General features: G+C 36.4%; 1 protein-coding gene across 4 annotated transcripts in view; it reads left to right on the plus strand.

The window, feature by feature from the left end:
* Positions 1 to 22,688, plus strand: part of RTTN (rotatin) — a 146,815-nt gene that overhangs the window by 27,724 nt on the left and 96,403 nt on the right. For all 4 annotated transcript variants that reach the window (XM_047766974.1, XM_047766973.1, XM_047766975.1 and 1 more), the window contains exons 12-20: positions 4,516 to 4,728; positions 5,942 to 6,054; positions 8,794 to 8,920; positions 14,003 to 14,128; positions 14,639 to 14,755; positions 15,670 to 15,809; positions 18,359 to 18,530; positions 20,288 to 20,387; positions 22,394 to 22,482. In XM_047766974.1, coding sequence (XP_047622930.1) covers positions 4,516 to 4,728; positions 5,942 to 6,054; positions 8,794 to 8,920; positions 14,003 to 14,128; positions 14,639 to 14,755; positions 15,670 to 15,809; positions 18,359 to 18,530; positions 20,288 to 20,387; positions 22,394 to 22,482 — 1,197 coding nt within the window. The remainder of the gene's footprint in view (positions 1 to 4,515; positions 4,729 to 5,941; positions 6,055 to 8,793; positions 8,921 to 14,002; positions 14,129 to 14,638; positions 14,756 to 15,669; positions 15,810 to 18,358; positions 18,531 to 20,287; positions 20,388 to 22,393; positions 22,483 to 22,688) is intronic.

Genomic DNA, 22,688 nt, shown 5'->3' on the forward strand with positions numbered 1-22,688 from the left:
GTGGCTTACTTGTAGTTCACCGAGTGTTACAGTCTGTTCTTGTGTAAATTCTTTCTGATCATCACATGATGTACAAAGATTATATTGGAAGTGTAGAAATTGGGAAATGACTAAATTTTAAAATAGTTTTGACAATCACTTGATAGAAAAAAATGTATTCTGTAAGGGTTTTTTTAAGGTAACTTTTAAAAACTGCTATAACATGTTTAGAAAATTGCACAGTTCAGTACATTTTTACTAAGTGAATATATATGTGTTTAAAAAGTGACCACCCCCCAGAATGTGAAATAGAGCACGATCAACAGTTCAAAGGCCCTTTCCCATCCTTCACCTCTTCTGCTTCCCCCAAGCTAACCTCCTTTCTGATTATTGTCACCACAGATGAATTTATCTGTTTTGAACTTTATGTAATAGACTTATAAAGTATGTACTCGCTCAGGATTTTTTTCTGAGATTCATCATTGTCATTGCTTATAGCAGTTGTCAATTTTTATTGCAAAATGCTATTTCGTTATGTGACCATATGTTAAAGGTGATTTTAGTAGGTATAAACATCTCTTTTAAATATCTCATTGACTGTATTTTTAAATGGACGTTATATCTCTGAATTTGATTGTTAGTGGTACACTTGTTTCAAATGTCTCATGTGCACATGTTTTATAGTGTTCTTATTGAAAAAAACAAAGGTGTGGCATCATGTTTAAGTGAAGGTATGGGAGAAATTACTATAGCTAAAGAACTATTTCCTTGCCTTTGGGAAAGCTGCTTGGCCTTTGAAACATAGAGCTTATTTATTGATTTTTTTATTATAGATTTCTTTTCATCTGTGTGCTTATTTGGGCAGGAATCAATTAAAATGGAAATCAATAATTTATTTTATTTACTTTATTGCTAGAATAATGTAAAGCCCCAACTCTCCATGCTTTTTTTTTTTTTTTAAGGTAATTTTGTTTCTGTTTTTGAAGGTAAATCAATATCTGTAATTTTTGGTAGCTCTTTTAAATATATAGCTTGAAACTTCATTTGCACAGTAAATATGGTCATTGAAGATATTGTAATTAAGGTATTGGTTTATAGATGGTTATAATTGCTTCGATTACCTGAGAACTTTAAAATGAAATCTAAACAAAAACGCTCTCCCATTGCTGTTAAATTTTGCCTTCAGTTTATATAAATACAAGGTTATGCTGCCCTCTGCCTGTTGCTAGCCCACCAAAAATTGAAGTGGAATTTGGACTTTGAATCTTTCTACCTTGAAAGTGGTTGTTGATTTTTTCAGTTACCATTTATCAAATATGTAATTTGGACATTGGAAAATGGTAATCTGAATCTTTGTAGAGATTTCCTGAATTTGAAAGTTTTGACAAAATACTCTTGACCTTATTTGAAATTGATAATTGCTGATTATAAATGAATTTGGAGAACATCCATGTACAGGTTAGAATAATGTATCGGTAATCTTATTGAAAAGGTTCTAGTTGGATAAATCTATTTGGTAAAATAGGGGAAGACAACTTCATTTGGGGGAAACATCTGGGAAATAAGAGCTAAAACTACTGGCCCTCAGCTAGAAGCAAGATCCAAGAGCATCCTAGGAACCCCTGTGACTCTTTTTCAGCTTGCCAAGCAGACTGAGGATAAAGAAGAGTTCATACTACAAGAGTTTGACTTTTTTAGTGAAGTATATAGAGTCTCTAATATTTGGGTGCCACTGATTGATTCAGAGTGGTGTTTCTCAAGTGCAGTGTGCAACCAGATCACCCAGAGATCTTGTTAATTAGATCTCCCATATTCTGGTCTGTTAGGTATGGGTAGGGCCTGAGAATATACATTTCTAACACCCTGGGAGAATGCCCTGGCTGCTCTGAGTGGCAAGGTTTAGAGAAAACATTATTAAACCCCTTTCCTATCAGTACAGGAGGTGATGATGTTGACTCTTTTTTTTTTTTTTTTTTTAATCTAATAGTGGTGGTGGCTTTCCACTGAAATGTCTTCATTTTTAGTTCCAACTGACATGTGACTAATGCTTATATGTGCAGGAGCACCATCTTTAATTAGCCTGGGATGTAAACTGTGATGGGTCCATTGGGCCATGCCATGATTAAAGTTGTGACCTTATCTTGGTGCTTGGGTTGCTGAGATAAGAGTTTCAGATATTGGTATGCAGAGCCATGGAGTGAAAAGAGGAAAAAGAAGAAATTAATATTTATTAAGTGCCAGACACTGTCCAGAGCTTGTTTAATTCTCACATCAGCTATTCTTATTTTTCTGCCTAGAGACAGAAAAACCTCTTTTAAACTAGAACACAGTGCCTTTGGAGTTAGAGCTACTAGGATTTACTGTCTTAGCTCAGTGTCCAACTTACTAAATCTCCTTTGCTTAAGTCCTATCTTCCCAACCTCTCACAAGGGTAGAGCCCTCATGAAATACCTTCCAGTTTTTGGTTTTTAAATGCCATCAATTTGCTGATACCTTCCAAATTTGTATTTCCAGACCACACATGTCACCTGAATCCTAAACTCATATGTATATCCAGTATCCTTTTTGAAAGCTTCACTTGACAATTGATAACTTCAACTTAACATGTTCCAAACCCAGTTCTTTACTCTCCTCACAAGTGTGTTCTTCCTGTAGTCTTCACTCTCTCAGTAAATGGCACTTTCATTCTAGTTGATAGTTGATCAGAAAAAAACTTAGAATCATCCCTAATTACAGTCTTTCACACACACACTTAGATCCAGTTCCTGAGTAAAATGTGTTATATTTCTCCTTTGAACGTCTATCCAGAACCTGACCACTTCTCACCACTCCCACTGCTACTACCTGAGTTTAAGCCACAATCCTGTCTTGCTTGGATTATTGCAGTAATCCACCCTTGCTTTTTTCTGTCTGTTCTCTACAGACTGATCCTGATGCTTGCTTGAAACCTTCCAGTGCTCCCTCTGAGGGCAAGTCCTTATGAGGACCCAGAGCCTTCCCTGATCTGGCACCACTGCCCCCTGACTCCATCCCTCAGGACTAGCTACACTGGCCTCCTTGCTGCCAAATGTACTCTATGTCTGAGCCTTTGTACTTGCTGTTCCCTCTTCTATGGATGCTTTTCCTTCAGATATCCACATGGTGCCTGACTCCAGGTCTCTACTTAAATGTTAGCTTATCAGAGTGGCCTTTCCCTGCCCCCAGGTCTTGTCACTTCTCTATTCTATCTTTCCAATCCTTCGTTTTTTAAATTTTCTTGGCATTCCTAGCCACACCTGACAATTGTAGTTTACTTTCTGCTTTCTCCACTGGATTGTTGACTTTGCTTGGACAGAGGTTCTATTTTACTTCTTCTTGTAGCTCCGGGATCTGGAATGGTGTCTGGCATACAGTAGGGGCCCAATGAGTATTTGCTGAGTGAGTGAATAATAGCGATTAGGTAATTTAGTTTCTGTCTTTCTTTTTTTCCCATTAGGAGAGTTCTTCCTAGAAAAAGAGAAATTTCTCTTGACTTTCTCATAGCTGCTGTCTTAACTTGGTTTTTTTTTATTTCTCATGCTTAGTAACCTAAAATTTTGATTCCTTTGGGTTTTGATATTCACTTGGCAACTTTATTTCATTTAAAGGCATTGTTTAGCTGATTTAGCTCTTAGACTTTCAGGTAGTTAATGATTATTCTTAAAATTTATCTGGGTTATCCAGGAAAAAACTATGATCAAACATACTTTAATAAAGGCAGCATTTTAGCTGTGGTAGTGAATGCCAAATAATATTCTCTACACATTGAATTTTCATTCCTTTTCCTTTTCTTAATTAATGCCTAGAATCCTATCATGAAGCTAGAATCATTAAAAAACCTAATTGAATTTTTTTAGTTTTAAATCAATTGATTTAAAGTTATAAAATGTATACTATTTCATTTTAGACCCCTTGATTTTATACTAATTAAAGGTCAGTCTTTTGCGGCTCTTCTACAACTATTTAAAATATTATGTTGAATTTCTCCTCTCTCCTGTGAAACACAAAAGCCGAATAAAAATTAATTTCTCCTTAAAGCAATCTATAGCTACACTTGATTTATTTAGTGTTATTCAATTCAGTATGTCGTTAATAAGCCCTGGGCTATATCCTCAGGAGTTTATTGCATTTTTCTGGATATTTGTATGCACATGCATGAAATATTTAGAGAAAAATTCTGCTGCCTTCATTCAGTTCAGTAACAGAGGCATAAACGAGATGTGGGCCCAGGGGGAGAGCAGTTCTGGATGTTGGTGTGGGGTAGAAGGCAGTATCCTGAATCCCAGACTTTAGGAAGGAGTTGACATTTGGACTTGGGATATTCCTCTTTTGGGGCAGAGAAAAACTGCATTGAACAAAGGTATAGAGATAAATGGTGTGTTGGGGAATAGAATTTTCTTTGAAAAATCCTAGGCTTTGTGATAGAGAATTACAAAAAAGGTTGAACTACGTTAAGATTACAATGTACTATGTTTATCTAAAAAATGTTTATAATTTTTCTTTTTTAAATTTATCAAGGCAAGCCACTTTTTACCGGAGCCTATGTCAGCTGCATTATTTCTAGTTTCTTTGGACATGCCTGTTTCTTTGGAATATCCAAATATTCATGAAGCTGTTGTGGCCTATTTGGAACAGCTGAATTCTGAAAACTACAGTATTTATAAACGAACTGCAGAGGCCATTTATTCAATTGAGTGTACCTGTAACTTCCTGTATGATGTTGGAAAGGAGGTAAAAAGTTTTAATATCTCTTTGAAATTGCTTTGATAAAATATTTAGAAAATTTAACCTGTGATTTTCAAATTGATGAACATTTAACAACTGAAGTCTTAGAGGTGGGATACCTTATTACTGAATGGCCTAGTTATAAAATTAAAGTAGGGATATGATTATTTATATAAAAGTAAAATGAAGTCTTTAGATTAACGAATGGTATGTATTCATGTGACCAGTGGTTTTTTTAAAAAAATAATTATCAATATCTTTATTAGTGAGTTCCTCTTTGAAGTGACTTACTGTGTGTGAACAGAGTGACAGTTGACATAAGCAGATTAGGGCCAACCATTTTTAGTGCTTATTTGTAGACTCATTTTTCCACCTTAATACTTTGTAGGCTCTTATTTACTCACAGAAAGATCCTGATTTCTTTATTGAATAAAGTCATGAACTAGACTGTACTAGGATGACTTTGGTACAGTGTTATAGCAATAATTATATATTTGTTATTTATTCCTGTTAGGATATTATTTAGTATGTTATCAGTGGAAGGGTTAATGAGTAATTTTAAAGCAGACATTGACTGCAGTAGTTGTTTACTGTCTGAAAATACCAAAATGGGTCCTGAAGATCTTGAAAAATTAGAAGCAAAGTTCTTATTTCTTTTGGTCCCTGCAGTGGAGTTTTTTCTGAATCTCATATTTTAAATTTTCCCTTATTTACCCACTATTGTTTATTTTTATTTTCTTTTTGCCACATCTTGATGCCACCGACTTCTTGTTTCCTCCATAATAGAATTTTCGATTACATTTTAGTTGAATTTTTGTGGCATTCTGCATGGTCAGTTAATCACACATGTATTGATCATCCTCTCTTTCCCTAGAAGCAGTTAGCATGTTAGAAGGGAAAGGTGGATTTTAAAATATATATACCTTGCCTTGAGCTGCAGTTAGTAGAGAGATAAGGCTACAGTCAAATAGTCAAAGAACCATGCCACTCAGAGGTAAATAATATAAAGTCTCAAGTGGAGTTGAATTAGGTATTTTACCCACATTTTTCCTCCCGAGCTGACATTTTTAGTTTGCTTGTTGAGAAGGTTGACTTAAGCAAATGTGAACAGTCTCAGGGTCTCTGGATGATCTAATTTCTTGAAGCTGCTTTGTTCGCTGTTGAGAATTTTATTGTGCATGACCTTGACATTTACTGTTCCATTCTGCTTCTTTTTTAGGGAGAGAAGAATCTCTTAGAATTAGTGGAGCTGGCAGATCAAGCCTTACGTAGCTTTTCCTATCATCAGCATTTCCCTCTAGTAAAGGAAATCATCTTCATTTGTTCAAAGATGTAATGTTTTCTTTCTTATTATGATTATATTATGTGTGTGTGTGTGTGTGTGTGTGTGTGTAAGCTTAGGAGCAACAAAAATGAAACTGGTCTTAAATCTTGTTATTTTTTAGTTTAAATTGCTTTTGTATATTCTGTCCTTTAAACTGTGTATGTATAGCTGCATTAGCACCGTAACTGTTTGACTCAAGAGTCAGCTTTAAAAATGTCATGCCTGTAATCAACATGAATTATACCTGGATTTTTATACATTTGTTTTGGTGTCTTTCCAACCAAGTATTTAAGCACATTTGTTTATTTTCAGCATTTTAATTAATAATTTGAATTGAGAGTTTTTAAATATAAATTGCATTATTCCTACCTTTTATATGGATTTTTAGGAAGTATCATGCATTGGTTAATTTATTTTGGAGACATTGGAGCAGATTTTTCTTTAGAACTTAGTATTTTTATTACTTTTGGAAAGAGTAAGTTCCATGGTGATAAATATCCACTAAGTATGGGATTTATGTCTGTCTCTTTATCAGTGACCTCACATAATTACCTTCTTTTGTATGTGGTGAGAACAGTGAAGGTCTACTCTCTTATCACATATCAAGTATACAATACAGCATTATTAACCATAGTCACCATGTCATATATTAGATCTCCATCACTTTTTCATGCTGCATAACTGAAACTCTGTACCCTTTGACCAACGGCTCTGCATTTCCTCTCCTCAGCTTCTGGCAACCACTAATTCTTCTCTGTGCTTCTATGAGTTTGAGATTTTTAGATTCCATATATAAGTTGGATCATGTAATATTTGTCTTTCTGTGCCTGGCTTATGTCAATTAACATGACCTTCAGCTTCATCCAGTTTGTCACAAATGATAGAATTCCTTTCTTTTTTGTCTTTTTTGCCATTTATTGGGCTGCTCTCGCGGCATATGGAGTTCCCAGGCTAGGGGTCCAATCGGAGCTGTAGTCACTGGACTACTCCAGAGCCACAGCAACGCGGGATCCAAGCTGCATCTGCAACCTACACCACAGCTCATGGCAACACTGGATCCTTAACTCACTGAGCAAGGCCAGGGATTGAACCCGCAACCTCATGGTTCCTAGTCGGATTCATTAACCACTGTGCCACGACGGGAATTCCTAGAATTTCCTTTTTTAAGGCTGAAATTATTCTATTATATTTACACACACACACACCTCTCTCACATTTTTTAATTCAATGACACTGATTATTTCCATATATTGGCTATTGTGAGTATTTCTAGAATGAACATGGGATTACAGAAATCTCTTTGAGATACTGATTTCATTTCCTTTGGATACATACCTAAAAGTGGGATTGCTGGGTCATATGGTAGTTTTATTTTTAATTTTTTTCAGGAAACTCCATACTGTTTTCCATAATGGCTATACCATTTTACATTATAAATACAGGTTTTTAAAGACATTTTTGTGTTTTTTTGATATACTCTTTAAGAGAGAATATATATATATTTTTATTTTATTTTCCCACTGTACAGCAAGGGGGTCAGGTTATCCTTACATGTATACATTACAATTACATTTTTCCCCCAGCCTTTCTTCTGTTGCAACGTGAGTATCTAGACAAAGTTCTCAATGCTATTCAGCAGGATCTCCTTGTAAATCTATTCTTAGTTGTGTCTGATAAGCCCAAGCTCCCAATCCCTCCCACTCCCTCCCCCTCCCCCTCCCATCAGGCAGCCACAAGTCTCTTCTCCAAGTCCATGATTTTCTTTTTTTCTTTTTTTTTTTTTGTCTTTTGTCTTTGTTGTTGTTGTTGTTGTTGCTATTTCTTGGGCCGACTCCCGCGGCATATGGAGGTTCCCAGGCTAGGGGTTGAATCGGAGCTGTAGCCACCGGCCTACGCCAGAGCCACAGCAACGCGGGATCCGAGCCACGTCTGCAACCTACACCACAGCTCATGGCAATGCCGGATCGTTAACCCACTGAGCAAGGGCAGGGAGTGAACCCGCAACCTCATGGTTCCTAGTCGGATTCGTTAACCACTGCGCCACGACGGGAACTCCCAAGTCCATGATTTTCTTTTCTGAGGAGATGTTCATTTGTGCTGGATATTAGATTCCAGTTATGAGTGATATCGTATGGTATTTGTCTTTGTCTTTCTGGCTCATTTCACTCAGTATGAGATTCTCTAGTTCCATCCATGTTGCTGCAAATGGCATTATGTCATTCTTTTTTATGGCTGAGTAGTATTCCATTGTGTATATATACCACCTCTTCCGAATCCAATCCTCTTTCGATGGACATTTGGGTTGTTTCCATGTCCTGGCTATTATGAATAGTGCTGCAATGAACATGCGGGTACCCGTGTCTCTTTTAAGTAGAGTTTTGTCCGGATAGATGCCCAAGAGTGGGATTGCGGGGTCATGTGGAAGTTCTATGTATAGATTTCTAAGATATCTCCAAACTGTTCTCCATAGTGGCTGTACCAGTTTACATTCCCACCAACAGTGCAGGAGGGTTCCCTTAAGAGAGAATATTTTTTAAGAGCATATTTTTAATATACTCTTTAAGAGAGAATATTCTTTTCCTTGAAGCAAATAAGTGCTTGGGTAAATACTAATACTGGGTTAGTTAAATAAGACGCTGCCAGTTGGAAGCATTGGAGTAGGAAGAACCCTCTTTTGCTATGCTTTTCAATCTCTTGTTTAGTAACTTATTGCCTTAGATATCTTAGATATTTTACCTTTTTACCAGCTGGAAATCTGCACAGGCCAGTCCATTACTACAAGGAGAAAGTCAGAAGGTGTTTCTACGTATGTTGTCTCACCCATTGCTACAAGTGAAAGTTAAAACTTACCACTGCTGTCTGGAAGTAATTAAGGTAGGTTTTTTGGTTTCATTTTTTTTTGGAAGTAGTAACAGTGGAATCTCTTATTTATAACTTCAAAATTAAATTACTTGACTTGTTGGATGAGGTAGAATTATTGTCATAAAAATAGATGGTAATTATTTTCAGCTCTAATAAATCTATACTGTTAAATTCCCTTAACTTAGTAAGTCTAGTAACTGAATTGATTTTTTAGAAGTCTTATTAAGAATTACATTTATGGAGTTCGCATTGTGGTACAGCGGAACCAGGTTGTGGCTTTGATCCCTGGCCTTGCTCAGTGGGTTAGGGATCTGGCATTGCCATAAGCTGTGTGTAGGTCACAGACATGGCTCTTGATACCGTGTTGCTGTTGCTGTGGCATAGGCTGGCAACTGTAGCTCCGATTAGACCCCTAGCCTGGGAACCTCTATATGCTGTAGGTGGGGCCCTAAAAAACAAACAAAAAAAGAATTACATTTATGTTGTATTATTCTTTTTTTTTGTCTTTTGTCTTTTTGTTGTTGTTGTTGTTGCTATTTCTTGGGCCGCTCCCGCGGCATATGGAGGTTCCCAGGCTAGGGGTTGAATCGGAGCTGTAGCCACCGGCCTACGCCAGAGCCACAGCAACGCGGGATCCGAGCCACGTCTGCAACCTACACCACAGCTCATGGCAACGCCGGATCATTAACCCACTGAGCAGGGGCAGGGACCGAACCCGCCACCTCATGGTTCCTAGTCTGATTCGTTAACCACTGCGCCACGACGGGAACTCCCTATGTTGTATTATTTATTGATGGAAGAATTGTAAGGAAAAGTTAACTTCTTAATACTTAATAAAGTATTAAGAATACTTAATAAAGTATTCAAAAGTGATTTTTATGTTCAGGAAAAGTTTTAGGTTATTATGGTTTAAATCATAGTTTCAGATCTGTTTTCTTAGTAATATTTTTTCTTTTCTTTCTTTTGAAACAAATATTTCCTATGTTTTTAAATTATAAAATATTTCAGTGTAGAATGTCCATAAATATTAGTACTTCAGTATTGAAAAGAACACTGTACATCAGACAATATTGAAAAGTTTATATGTTTCTATGTATGCTTAAAAATGTCCTCTTGTATTCAGTGCTCTTATAAGTACTATCTAGATACAATAAACGTTACATTTTGTCATTTTTACTTATAATTTATAATACTTTTTTTTTTTTTTAATGGCCATACCCACAGCATATGGAAGTTCCTGGGTTAGGGATCAAATAAATATAAACTGAAGCTGTGACCTACTCCACAGCTGCAGCAGTGCCAAATCCTTTAACCTGATGCACCAGGCCAGGGATCAAACCCATACCTCTGCAGCAATCTGAGTCATTGCAGTCAGATTCTTAATCCACTGCACCATAACAGGAAGTCCACTTATGGTCCTTTTTTATTCAGAGAAATAAAAATACCAATTATAACTGAAACTTCTTTCCTTTCTCTTCTTTTTTTCTGTCACCAAGATAAACACTCTTATAAAGTTGGTGTTTATCCTTCCTGTCCATGTGTTTTACATGTGCATGTCTTTAAAAATTTATACATATGATTGTTTTTGTCTATTTAAAAAAGTACATAATTTCATAGTGTACATGTTTTTGCTGCCTGTTCTTTTCATATAAGAGATCTGCCTAGTTCATTCATCTCAATTAGCGCTTCAGTTTGAAAATACTTTCTTCTATTTATTGTTAAGTATTTAGAATTCAGTCTACTTTTTTTACCGAAAGAAGTTTTTAAGTATTTTCAGTGACAGTCTATAGCTGATAATGCATGTATTTAAAAATGTCTTGATTTCACCTTACTTTTGAATGATGGATTAGCTGGATATAGAATTATAGGTTTGCTGCTATTTTTCCTTACCTCTCTGCCAGTATTGCTTTGCTCTTTTTAGGCGTCTGTCGTTGTTCAGAAGTCTGCTGTCAGTTAAATTATAATGTTTTTGTATTTTTTTCCCTCAAGTTGCTCTTAAGATCTTTTCCTCATCTCTGGTGTTCTTTAATGTCATTACAATGTAACTTTGTATACTTTTTAAAAAATAATTTATCTTGTTTAGCATGCTTCAATTTGAAAACTCATGTCTGCCTTCATTTCTGGATATTCTCAGTTGTTATTATTTCGTTTATCCTTGCTGTTCTCTCCAAGTGGAGCTTTCATTAGATCTGTGTTAGACCTTCTTATTTTAACTCTTTGTGTCTTTTAAGCCCTCTTTTATATTTTCTATATCTTTCTTTTGTTTTGTTTGGATGGAATTCTTCAGTGCTGTCATTTAGTATACTAATTCTTTCCTCAGCTATGACTAATTTGCTTTTTAAAAATTTGTGGTAAAATACACATAACAAAATTTACCACTTTAACCGTTTTTAAGTGTTCATTCTCAGTAAATAATTCACATTCTGCAACCATCAACATTATCCATCTCCAGAAATTTTTCCATCTTCCTAAATTGAAACTTTGTTCCCATTAAAATAACTCTATTCCCCCAATCTCCTAGGCCCTGACAGCCACCATTTTACTTTCAGAATTTGACTGTTTTAGGTACCTCATACATGTAGAATCATGTAATTGTCTTTTTTCTGTCTGGTTTATTTCACTTATCATCCATGTTATAGTATATGTCAGAGATGCATTCCTTTTTGAAGATGAATAATAGTCTTTTATATATACCACATTTTGTTAGACCATTCATCTGTTAATGGACATTTGGGGTGTTTCCATCTTTTGGATATTGTGAACAATGCTTCAAGTATACAAATATCTGTGTGAATTCCTGCTTTTAATTCTTTTGGGTATATATCCAGAGTAGAATTGCTTTATCATATGATGATTCTCTGTGTAATTTTTGGAGAAATCATGATACTGGTTTCTTAGTGGCTACATCATTTTACATTCTTATCAGCAGTTACTCTTTGTGCTCACCAACAATTGTTATTTCCTAATTTCATAGTAGTTGTTCATTAATTTCTTTTGCATCTTTGAAAATTTTAAACATACTTATTTTATAATACTGTTTAGATTATGCTATTATATTGAATTCTCCCATTTGTTATGGTTATTGACTCTTAGGTGTTGATTTCAGCAGGTGATGTGATTTTTAATTCTGAGGTCATCTTTGGCAGAGTAGTTTTTACTTTGGAAATCTCATATTCTCTAGATAGTGGTTTTATATTTACTTTTGCTTTGTCTGCAGGGATTTGACAGAGTTGATGGGTACCATAGCCTGGGAGGGGTTTATTATAAAAGTGTATTTTCATTTGAATATGTTGAAGTACTTAAGAGGAGGACCGGTAGAGAGAGAAGGGTTGAAAATAGACTAGGCATGTGGCTAATGAAAAGAAGCTAGTGCCTTTGAAAGTTGAAGGTGGTAGGATCTAGAACATTTATGGCTAATTGTGCATAGGTGGGCTTAGGTGTAATAGGAAGTTGAAGAAACCTTTTTTGATTGTATATTTTCTTTGAGATTGGAAGTGAGGAAGTGGGATGTTCACTGGCTTTGAAATGACTGACATGAGTAGACGTTTTGTAAGATAAAATACTGGGATTTGTGCATGCATTGAGAGACCAATTGATTGTGTTCATCATCTTAATAGTGAAAATAGTCCACTATGCATGATTATCTCTGATTAGGTGTTTGTGGGTTTGGGGAATATGAACATTTTGATCTTTCAAAGGTTGAGGTTTTCCCATGATGATGAGAAGTAAGTGAGCTGAGTACATGAAGTAATAGACAGTAGAATCACAGGAGATAAAAGCTAAAGGAAGACAGAAGGATCTAAGGACTGGCAGTCAGAGAAGTTGTATGTTGTGGAGTATTAAGCAGGAAGGTGAGAGACCTACATGAATGATTTCAGAGGTGAAGCAAGTAGAAACTAAGTTGACATGTTCCTGAGATAAAGGGCAGATGAGTCATCGAGGAGAGGAGGTCAACAAGCTGAGATCCCTGTATGCGGTGTGAAGAAGAGCTGAAACGTGAGTTATTAGCAAGAAAGGCAAGGCATGTCCAGGGACACGTTAGAGTAGGTCTGAGGTTGTTGGAGTAACCCTAGGGAGAAAAAAGAAATTAAAGCTGCTGGAGAAAAAGAAGACAGTCGCAGGAACTAAATCTTGATGTTAGGAGAAGACAGGTACAGTTTAGGGGGTGGGGATTAATCTTTGATAGGATTCATGGTTTTTTGATCTGTCATAAGAAGACTAGGTAGGTCAGGATATGCAGTGATAGTAAAGAAGGGGTTTCATTAAGGATCAGATATTATTTCATTCTATCAATGAATAAACTGAAACTCACAGGTTTTTAAATTTTTTAGAGAAGTAAGTTACAAAACTTTTTTTTAAACCTTAGGGCTGAAGCTTAATTTTTTTTCACAGGCTTGAAATATAAAAAGCTATTATTTATGGCATGAAGTTAAAATTTTAAAAGGGAAAAAAGTATGTATATATATGTGTGTGTGTGTGTCGTTAGGAAGTAGTTAATTTGAAAAGTGAAAAAAATTCCATTTCTGTAAGTTATTATTGACTGTATTTTTACCTTCTATTTAAATTGTGTTGTTAATATTTCAGGTAGCCTTTCCCCACCTCTCATCTTATGCAGGCTCCAATGAAAATATTATTTTATAGCTCAAATTGAGAAATGAATTTGTAATAACTAGTTGAAGAGTTGGTTCAGAGTCATTGCTCACATGCAAGGGCATTGTTGTATTAATCATAATAATACAAATCCCACATACATGTTGTCCTCCCGCTCACCCAGAAATGTGTCTGTTTTGATTTGAATTTTGTTTCTCTCTGTTAAACATCAGCAAAATGCGAACACCTTAGGATAAGTTATGATATTGTTTATTTATGTCTGTTATTATGAACAACTCTAGAAGATGGTGGTTGTCTCCACAATACAGTTCTTTAATTTGTCAAGATTATGCTTGTTGGCTGAAAGAAATGTAATAGGTATCTCATGCAGACTCAAAAACAGTTAGTCCAGAGAATCTTTTTTTTTATAAACAGAAGAAAAGAGGAATCCTTTGGAAACATCAATATCACTAATTTTTAAAAACTTTTTGTATTATTGTGCAGGAATGTTTAGGCATCCATAATGTCAGTAAACCTGTGTCTTCACTTTGCAATGGAATTCATTTTCTACTTCACCCAAAAGTTCTGTATGAAATCTCGGCATTTGGCATTCAAGAGCCCAAAAGTGAGGTATGACATTTAGAAGGGAGTACAAAAGATAGCTCTAATTCTTTAGATACTTGGCTAAATCAAGGTAATATTCTAATGTAACAAGATCATATGATGAAAAACCAAAAAGAAACTTATATTTGATGTAAGGGTTCAGTTAAATTGTTAACTAAAAAATGTTTAGAAAGTGAAACACAAAATACAGGACGTATTTGTTCTCAGAGAATTCAGATCAAATGTTTACTTAAATTTTTCATGTAGTATGTAGAGAACAATGCCGTAGTTGTAGTAAGCAGGGTATTTTCTTAAGGAACATTTTTATTCTATGGAAAGATATACCTTAAAGGCAAAAAGGAAAAAAAAGGAAATTATTAAGGGGAAAAGACTAGTTGGGAAGAGAATATAAGGTGATGCTTTGGGGACAGGAACATTTGAAGGAAGAGGTAATTATAGCACGTTTTCAGATTTTGTGCAATGTTATGAGGTAGTCACCTCATCTTATTGGGTTATTTTTCCTGGATTGTTGAGCAGGTTAGTGCTGCTGCCAAGGCCATCCTGATGCATCTGCTGCAGGGACGCTTGATGATGACAGCATTGACCTGGAACAAGTTTATCGAGTCCCTGTGTCCTGTCATCCCAGTACTGCAGGTACTCTGCGCAGAACCGCTTATGGTACCATTTGTCTTTAGTGAGTGTGATTGATTTGAATGCATGCAAGCTGCAGAACTGTCATATCATAGGAGAAATGAAGAGAAGCCACAAGGTGCTGGGGACAAGGGAACAAGGAGTGGGTGAACGTCTTGTTTCTGGCAGAGGGTTAAACCAGGCTAGTAATTTGTCTGTGTACACGATGTGTCTGGGTAGGAGGTTAAGAAGTGAGATGTAGACATTAGCATTGACTGTGAAAAAGGGAACTCAGCCTTATATATAGGCTTTTAGGCAAAGCAAACAATGCTTTTTAAACAGATATTATATAAGGAAACTTGCTTCTTGAATTCTATCTGTATTTATACAGATCAGTGTGATACTTTGATTAATGAGCTATTATACACAAAATTTTTAGCAGTCCTTCTGGGCTTAGGTAAAGGATGCGGGGAGTTCAGGAGCCTCCCTCCCTTGAATGAGAAGGTGGAGATCGGAAACACTGTCATCGCAACAGTCCTCTTAGAAAAGGAGCCCGGGTCTAGGTCCTGCAGCTCACACAGCTCACTTCCATTCAGAACTGGTGGCAGCACTCCATCCCTGTATGGGGACAGGTCAAAGCCCTGATAGGTGCCTCACCTAGGGGCAGGGCCACTACTAGAATCTCGAAAAGTAGAAAAATGAACAAGTGTCAAGAGGGTTGGCGCATTTTCCTGAAGTTCTCCAGTATTATTTCTTAAGTGCAGTTGTTTTTAGGCTTCTTACCTCAGGTAGGTTATTTTGAAAAGTCACTATTCAATGGAACTGAAAGAAATTTGTGAATTGCCTGACAGGTGTACATAATTCTCATTTTCAAGTTGAAAAATTAAGCCGTATGTATACAATCAACTGATCGTTTCTCTTTTTATGAACTCCGTTAGGGCTATGCTGACACAGAAGATCCTTTGGGTAACTGTATTCTCCTCCTAAGCAAAGCGAGTTCTGAGGACGGTGAAGGGGCTCTTCCCTGCACCACCCGGTTGAGATCCATGCTGCGACTCCTGCTGGTGAAAAAACCCTCGTAAGTACAGAGGCACCCCAGAGTGTGAAAGGTGAAGGGGAACATTCTAGGAAAGGATAGTTGTTACAACCAAAGAAGGTAAAGTGATTCTTTGTTAGACAGAGAGAGGGAGCTGATGCGTGAAACTAACCAGATGCTAGGTCTTTTGGGTGCTTTCTGAGACTATCTGTCTTCCAGCCTTGCTGTCAGAACAGCCTGTGTCTTAGTACTGCTGTAGGCATGTATGGAGCCTGGGGTGAACAGACTGGAAAAACTGTAGAGCATTCCTGTTGTCTTTTCTCTTTAGAAGTTGTCAGCCTCCCTCCTGGAGTGAACCTCCAGCCTCCTCTTGGAGTGAACAAATTAAACATTTGTTATGAAAATTAGGTTTTTCATAAAAGTGTAGTAGACAAGTCACTTCATATAGTAGCATGTGTGTGTATTTTAAGCTTCTTTAGCCTGTCCTCTTATCTGGGAAACTTAAAAGTGTCCTTTCCTCCACCATTAGTGTAAGAAAAGAAGAGAAAGATTGTTTTCCTTGCCTCTCTGTCAGTGCAACATGAATCTTCTCCGTTACTCTCTCTATGTAACAGTGGTTATTAGATTTTCCCTCACTGAGAAGAGAAAATTAAAGCTTAGAGTCAAGAAGGATGAGCAGTGATGAGGAGAAAAAGTCTTGAAAAGACTAGGTGAAATAAACAGATGTTCCTTTGACGTTTTCCCCATACCTACATCAGGATAATATAGTAGCTTATTTATAAACAGATGATCAGACTGAAAAATAAGGCAGGAGGTGAAATAAACCAAAACACTGAGGGAATGGAAGGAGGAAAATCAGAGGAGGTTGTGTGAGCATCTGTGTTGTGTAGAGAGAAGTGTTGTGATGGAGGAGCTAGCATGTGTGTCCCCTGTGGGGACCCTGGGTAATGTCTTTATTACTGTAGTACTCCCTACCCCAAATTTAGTGATTTAACACAATGGATACCTATTTTTAGTTTACCTTTGGGGACCCAAAGTCTTCAGGTAAACCTAGCCACTAATCAGGTAGGACATTCCAAGGGCTTAGAGAACTTCGCCCAGGAGCCAAGGGCAAGGCCAGACTTCTCATTGGGTAAGGTGATTCTCAAGTACACAGAACTTAAAAACAGTTTAAATTACATCTTTTTTTCATTATTTGATTAATTCTACCCCATCCCACTAGACCCTAAACTCCATTAGGCAGGAACCCTGTCCATTAGCTAATCATAATTTATACCCTCAGAATTTCATTGAGTACTTTGTACATAAATATGCTTAAAATGTATTCATTGAAAGAAATAAGTGTAGAGGAGTAACTGGCCTCGGGTGCTCATGCTAAGCCTAAAAGAATGGTAAATTTATATACCAGAGAAGGAAATGCAAAAATATATGCTTTATGTATCCCACTCTAGCTTTTTCCCCTGGGGGTTGTGACTCTCCCTGTGTTGAACCCAAGATTTTAATATAGATAGCAAGGACACAAAGGAAGAGCCTCGTGTGGGCCTAGCTATTCTAAGCTTTTGTGAGGTAACAGCAGATGGGAGAGAGAGAAGTTTTGCCTAACTTTTGACACTGTCTTGGAGTAAATATTTGCACTCCGAAGATGATCCCTGCTTTCTGTAGATTTGGCAAGCACTTGAGAGCCACAGTTGGCTGTGGGAACCTAGCAGCACACAACACAGACATGACACTGTCCTTCTAGAATTGGGCTTATAATTGAGAAGAGAGACTCTCTCAGTTATACTTTATTAGTAACTGTAATAAAGTGAGATCAGTGTTACGATAGGGGACTTCAGGGTGACAGGACACAGCCTTTGCTATGGTAGGGAGGCCTCCCTAAGTATGCAGGGTTGAATCGTAGTCTCATAGTAGTACCTGAAACTTGGAACTTAAATTACCACTTAAAACCTGCCCAGTGTCCCTGTAGTTCAAGAACCTGTCTCAGAATTTGCCAGCTCATTGCTATATGTCCACTTGATGGTTTTTCTGATTTTTTCATTTCATTGTCTAACAGTGTGTGGTATTTAACCTTTTCTTGAAATCTTCCACCTCCTACTCAACTGACCTTACTGTTGATCCATTCCAGATAAAATAGAATTTTGATGGGAATCAAAAGTATTTGCCTTTTCATATTTGAGGGGCTCTCTTTCACCCCTAGCATCACACTGGAGGTTCCACCTACTGTTTGGACCCTGTTCATGGGCTTATGATTGAGATAAATCACTAGACTTGGAGTCAGGAGTTATGATTTTAATTTGCAGACTAACTTATTGGAGTTGATGTGATATTGACAATGAGGTTTGCAATTTCAGTGAGTCTGTGTCTTCACATGTAATTGCTGAGTATTCTTTCTTCTTATTTATAAATATACAATGAAGGAATAATTGTAGTTATAAACTAAATGTTTTAATAGAAAAAGTAAAATGTCATCAGTAATGTGAGTATAAGCAAGGCTAATTATCTTGTTGACTTATAATAATTCTTATAGGCCTTTATAATTTCTAGACATTTGTATATTACAAAATGCTAACTTCAAGACTTTGTTTCTTTAGAGTCCGGGTGCTGGCATTAAAGCTTTTAGCATGTCACCTTACAAGGGAAGAGGGGGCTGATACCAAGCGCCCTTCAATTGATGCCACAATTCTCTCCAGAGTTACTAATTTATTTATTGTGAAAAAACCTATTGAACTCAAGTTGGATGACAGAAGAGAACTGATTATTAAGGTGACTATAACTTTGAAGTTTATTACTGTGTGGCTATTTGATATACTTTATGCTGCATTCTTCAGTGTGTGTTTAGCATCAGAGAGGGAGAGAAATGGTGGCTTCAGGTGTGGTTTTTCTTGCCTGGTTTGAAGCTATGTCCTGGCTCTTTTTGGCTTCTGGATACCTTTGTTTATTGAACAAATATTTCTTGAGTGCTTACTATATGCCAGGCATCATGTTCCTTTCCTTTTCTTTTTTCTTTTTTAGGGCCATGCCCATGGCAAGTGGAAATCCCCAGGTTAGGGGTTGAATTAGAGCTACAACTATCAGTATACACCACAGCCACAGCAACGCTGGATCCTTAACCCACTAAGCGGGGCCAAAGATCAAACCCTTGTCTTCATGGATACTAGTCAGGTTTGTTACCACTGAGCCACAATGGGTACTCCATGTCCCTTTCCACTTAGAATATACACTAGAAATGTAAATTAATTTGATCAGTACCTTAAATACAATACAAGGCTAATCTGGTAGAAAAAAATGCTTTGATGACTCTTAAAAACAAGTATCACCGACATAAACACTATTCTTTTTCTTATGTTGAAATTGCCTGTAATAGCAAAAAAGAAAATATCCCTATGACAGAAATTTTCAGCCACTTCATTATAGGAGGAAAAAATAACATAGAAGGCAAAGGCAGTTTCTCTTAAATGTTAGAGTGGTTCTGAGATTGTTGTTAATCTCTTTTCTAATAAATCTTTGGCTTTTTCCATATCTTGAGTCCCTGTCTATCCAGGACTGCACCCAGATCATCCCTGATGCATGCAGGATTAAATAAAGCAAGCTGTCTGTTATCTTTACTCATTCATTCCCATGTTTATAGCTTCTCCAGGGACTCCTGTGTAGTCTGTCAGTTTTTCTTTCAGTTTAGACCAGCTTCCAAGGCCTTTGGTAGTTCATAGAGCTATACAAATACAGTGGGTTTTTTAGAACATGGAATGCACTCAGCGTCCTTCTTAACCTAAGTGTTGGGGGCCATGTGATGGCCCTGGCAGGAGCGTTGGAGAACCTTCTGTGGGCACTACCAGGTTCTTTTGGGGATTTCCTGAGTACTAAGCCACTGGTGTCACTCCTGTGCCTTGTGTGTGGTTGTGCAGAAGGTGGCAGGGGGTTTCTAGAACTATCTTGAGCCCATGTTAGGGCTGCAGATGGCAGTGGTGGGAGAAGTGTTGTCCCTGTCCTTTCCTTTCCTCTTTACCTCTTGAATTTTTGCCTCCTCAGACTCTGTCCTGGCAGGAAGTGACAGAGACTGTTGCTAGGGGGTTTTGGTCTGAGTGCACAGCTCAGAGGCTGTCTGCCTTTGAGTCTCTAAGGGGAAGGAAGGGGAGAGGGGCAGGGAATTGTAGCTGGTGGCTTCTGGGAGCAGCAGAGAAACCCCAAGTCACAAATCTGGGGTTGATGTTCTCAGGCTAGCCTGGTACTACTCCTAGTGATGTTATGGACTTGAATGTTTCCTGTGAAATTCTTCATGTGGCTGCTGGGTTATGAATGACTTCCTAGCAAAAATGTACATCAAGAAGAGAGGTTTATTTGACATGATGGTTCTTTGTTTTAGATCCTAACTCCCTTCTTGACCTAGCACATCATTGTTGTAAATGTAAATTTATCAGTTACTTAAGTAAGTTGACTTTGTAAGCTTTTGTTTCTATGGTTTGAACTATAAAATTTTACTGGAGAATTGGACATAGATAAATTTTTTTTTTTTTGATTTTCAGTTGGAGACTGTTGAAAAAGTATATGAAATCTTTATCTCAGATGATATTGATCTTGTTTTGAGAAAGTCAGCCGCAGAGCAATTAGCTGTGATTATGCAAGGTAATGTCTTCTAAGGAAAATGATTGCTGTGCTGCTGAGAATGGAATTTTAAATTGCTGGGTGGTAGTACCAAGGGTTGGCGAGCTATGGTTTGTAGGCCAATCTGACCTGCAGCCTGTTTTTTTTTTTTTTTTAAAGCCTCCAAGTTAAGAATGGTTTTTACATTTGTAACAAAGAATATGTGACAAAGACCATATGTGGCCAGCAAAGTGTAATATATTTGCTATCTAGTTCCTATAGAAAAAATTTGCTGACTCCTAGACTAGGTTATCATTATTTGTCCTGTAGCATGTCCCTTGATAAAATTATCTCCCTTCTGAAATGTCAATTCTAGCAGTAAATTTCATATTACTTTCTCAACTTACCTAGTACATGATGTTTTCAAGTTTGTTCCATCTTTCTTAGAGAAATCAATCAGATTATACTTTGTGGGTAGGTAAAATAAAAATAATGTACTGTAATAAAGGTTTATTTTTAAAAACTAGTAAAATTTACCCTTGGTTTTTTTGTAGTGTTGTTATTCCAAAGGCTTCCATTCTTTGGGTTAATTTTTAATTTTTTCCTGTATGTGAGCTATATATATTTAGTGTTTGAGTTTCTGTAACTTGGCGCTTACATAAAAATATTTTTCCTAACTTGGAAGGTGGAGTATGACAGATATTCCCATCCTAACATTAGAGAAAATTGGGATGAGCGATTAATTTGAGAAAGCGTATTCAACATATTTGTGATTTTAATAACAATAATAGAGACTATAGAATATAAGGCTGTAGCAAATGTGAACCTTGGCTATGAAGGTTAAGAAAACATTTAGAGAGTGTTCTTTCAGTATTGTTTAACATTTCAAAAACAAAGCTTATAATTTATTATGCACTATACTGGAGGATAGTGGGAACCATCTTTTTAATTTGGCAGCCAAAGGTAGTTACAGAGATAGATACTAATTCAACATCAACTTTATATTTGTATGTTTTTCTCAATGAGAATATAGGAAGACAAATTGAGAAAATATGTTTCCTAGTTGTGAAGTACTTTTAACTAATCTATAAACAGCTAGAGTTTCTGGTGCTAGTATCCTCTGGTATGTCTGTTTGTATATGTCATAGTCTGTTTGGGCTGATATAATAGAATACTGTAGACTGATATACTGAGTGGCTTAAAAACAACAGAAATTTCTTCTCACAGTGTAGGAGGATGGAAGTCCAAGATTAAGGTGCCATAGATTTGGTGTCTAATGAAGGCCTGCTTCTTGGTTCCTAGGTGACTGTCTTTTGCTGTGTCCTCACATGGAGAAGGGACAATTTTTATAAAGACACTAATCCTTTTCATGAAGACTAAACCTTCATGACCTAATCACTTCCCAAAGCTCTACCTCCTAACACCACCACAATGGAGATTAGATTTCAAACATATGAATTTTGTGGGGAATCATTTGGACCATGGCAGTGTAAGCATACACACATGCACAGGTATATGCCTATTAAAAAGAGTTCAGATTCTTTAGAAATATATAGAATATGTAAGAGTCCCTTTTGTTTGTATCTACTATTAAGAGTTTGAGGTTAAAGGTCTTTTATTAATAGAAAATTGATCATATTGCAAGCCATATTTATACACGTTAGCTCATGGAGAATTCTAAATATTTTGAGATGATGGATTTGGAGAAGAGAAGTGTCAATGAAGGAACATAACTTTTCATATACAAATAAAAGAATTCGTTTGTACACTTAAAATGCTAGTACTTTTCAGAATCTAGAACTAGCTCATTATTCTTTTTAATTAGTTTTTTTTTTATATTACAGGAGTAAGATTTGCTTGTTAATTATTATATTACAGGAGTAAGATTTGCTTGTTACTTAAAAGTTTTCAAATTGTTCAGTTGTGTCATCCTCTAATTTTCAACTATTTTTAACAATTTGAAAGTTGTGTGGATGTCCATTCTCTGTTTTTAAAACCATGGAAAAACTTCTTTAACTTTTGGTAGCTTTTATTTTTTTGGTCTACAGATATTAAGATGCATGCTGTGGTGAAAAAATTACAGCTAATTGACAAGATAATTGAGTATTTGAATGAATGTGTTGGTCAGGATGGTGAGGTAAGACATGTTTTTATAGATTGGTGTTTTTATTAATTAAATTTGAAATGAATTCAGCTGAATTTGGATGAGTACCTGGAGTTTCAGTTTTGAGTAACACTCACAACCTTGCTCAGTTTTGAATTTCTTTTAAAAAATGTCAATAATAATGATTTTTATTTTATTTAATTTTTAAAAATTTTATTGGCATATAGTTGACTTACAAA

The sequence above is a fragment of the Phacochoerus africanus genome, chromosome 2 (assembly GCF_016906955.1).
Source record: "Phacochoerus africanus isolate WHEZ1 chromosome 2, ROS_Pafr_v1, whole genome shotgun sequence".
Lineage (NCBI taxonomy): Eukaryota > Metazoa > Chordata > Mammalia > Artiodactyla > Suidae > Phacochoerus > Phacochoerus africanus.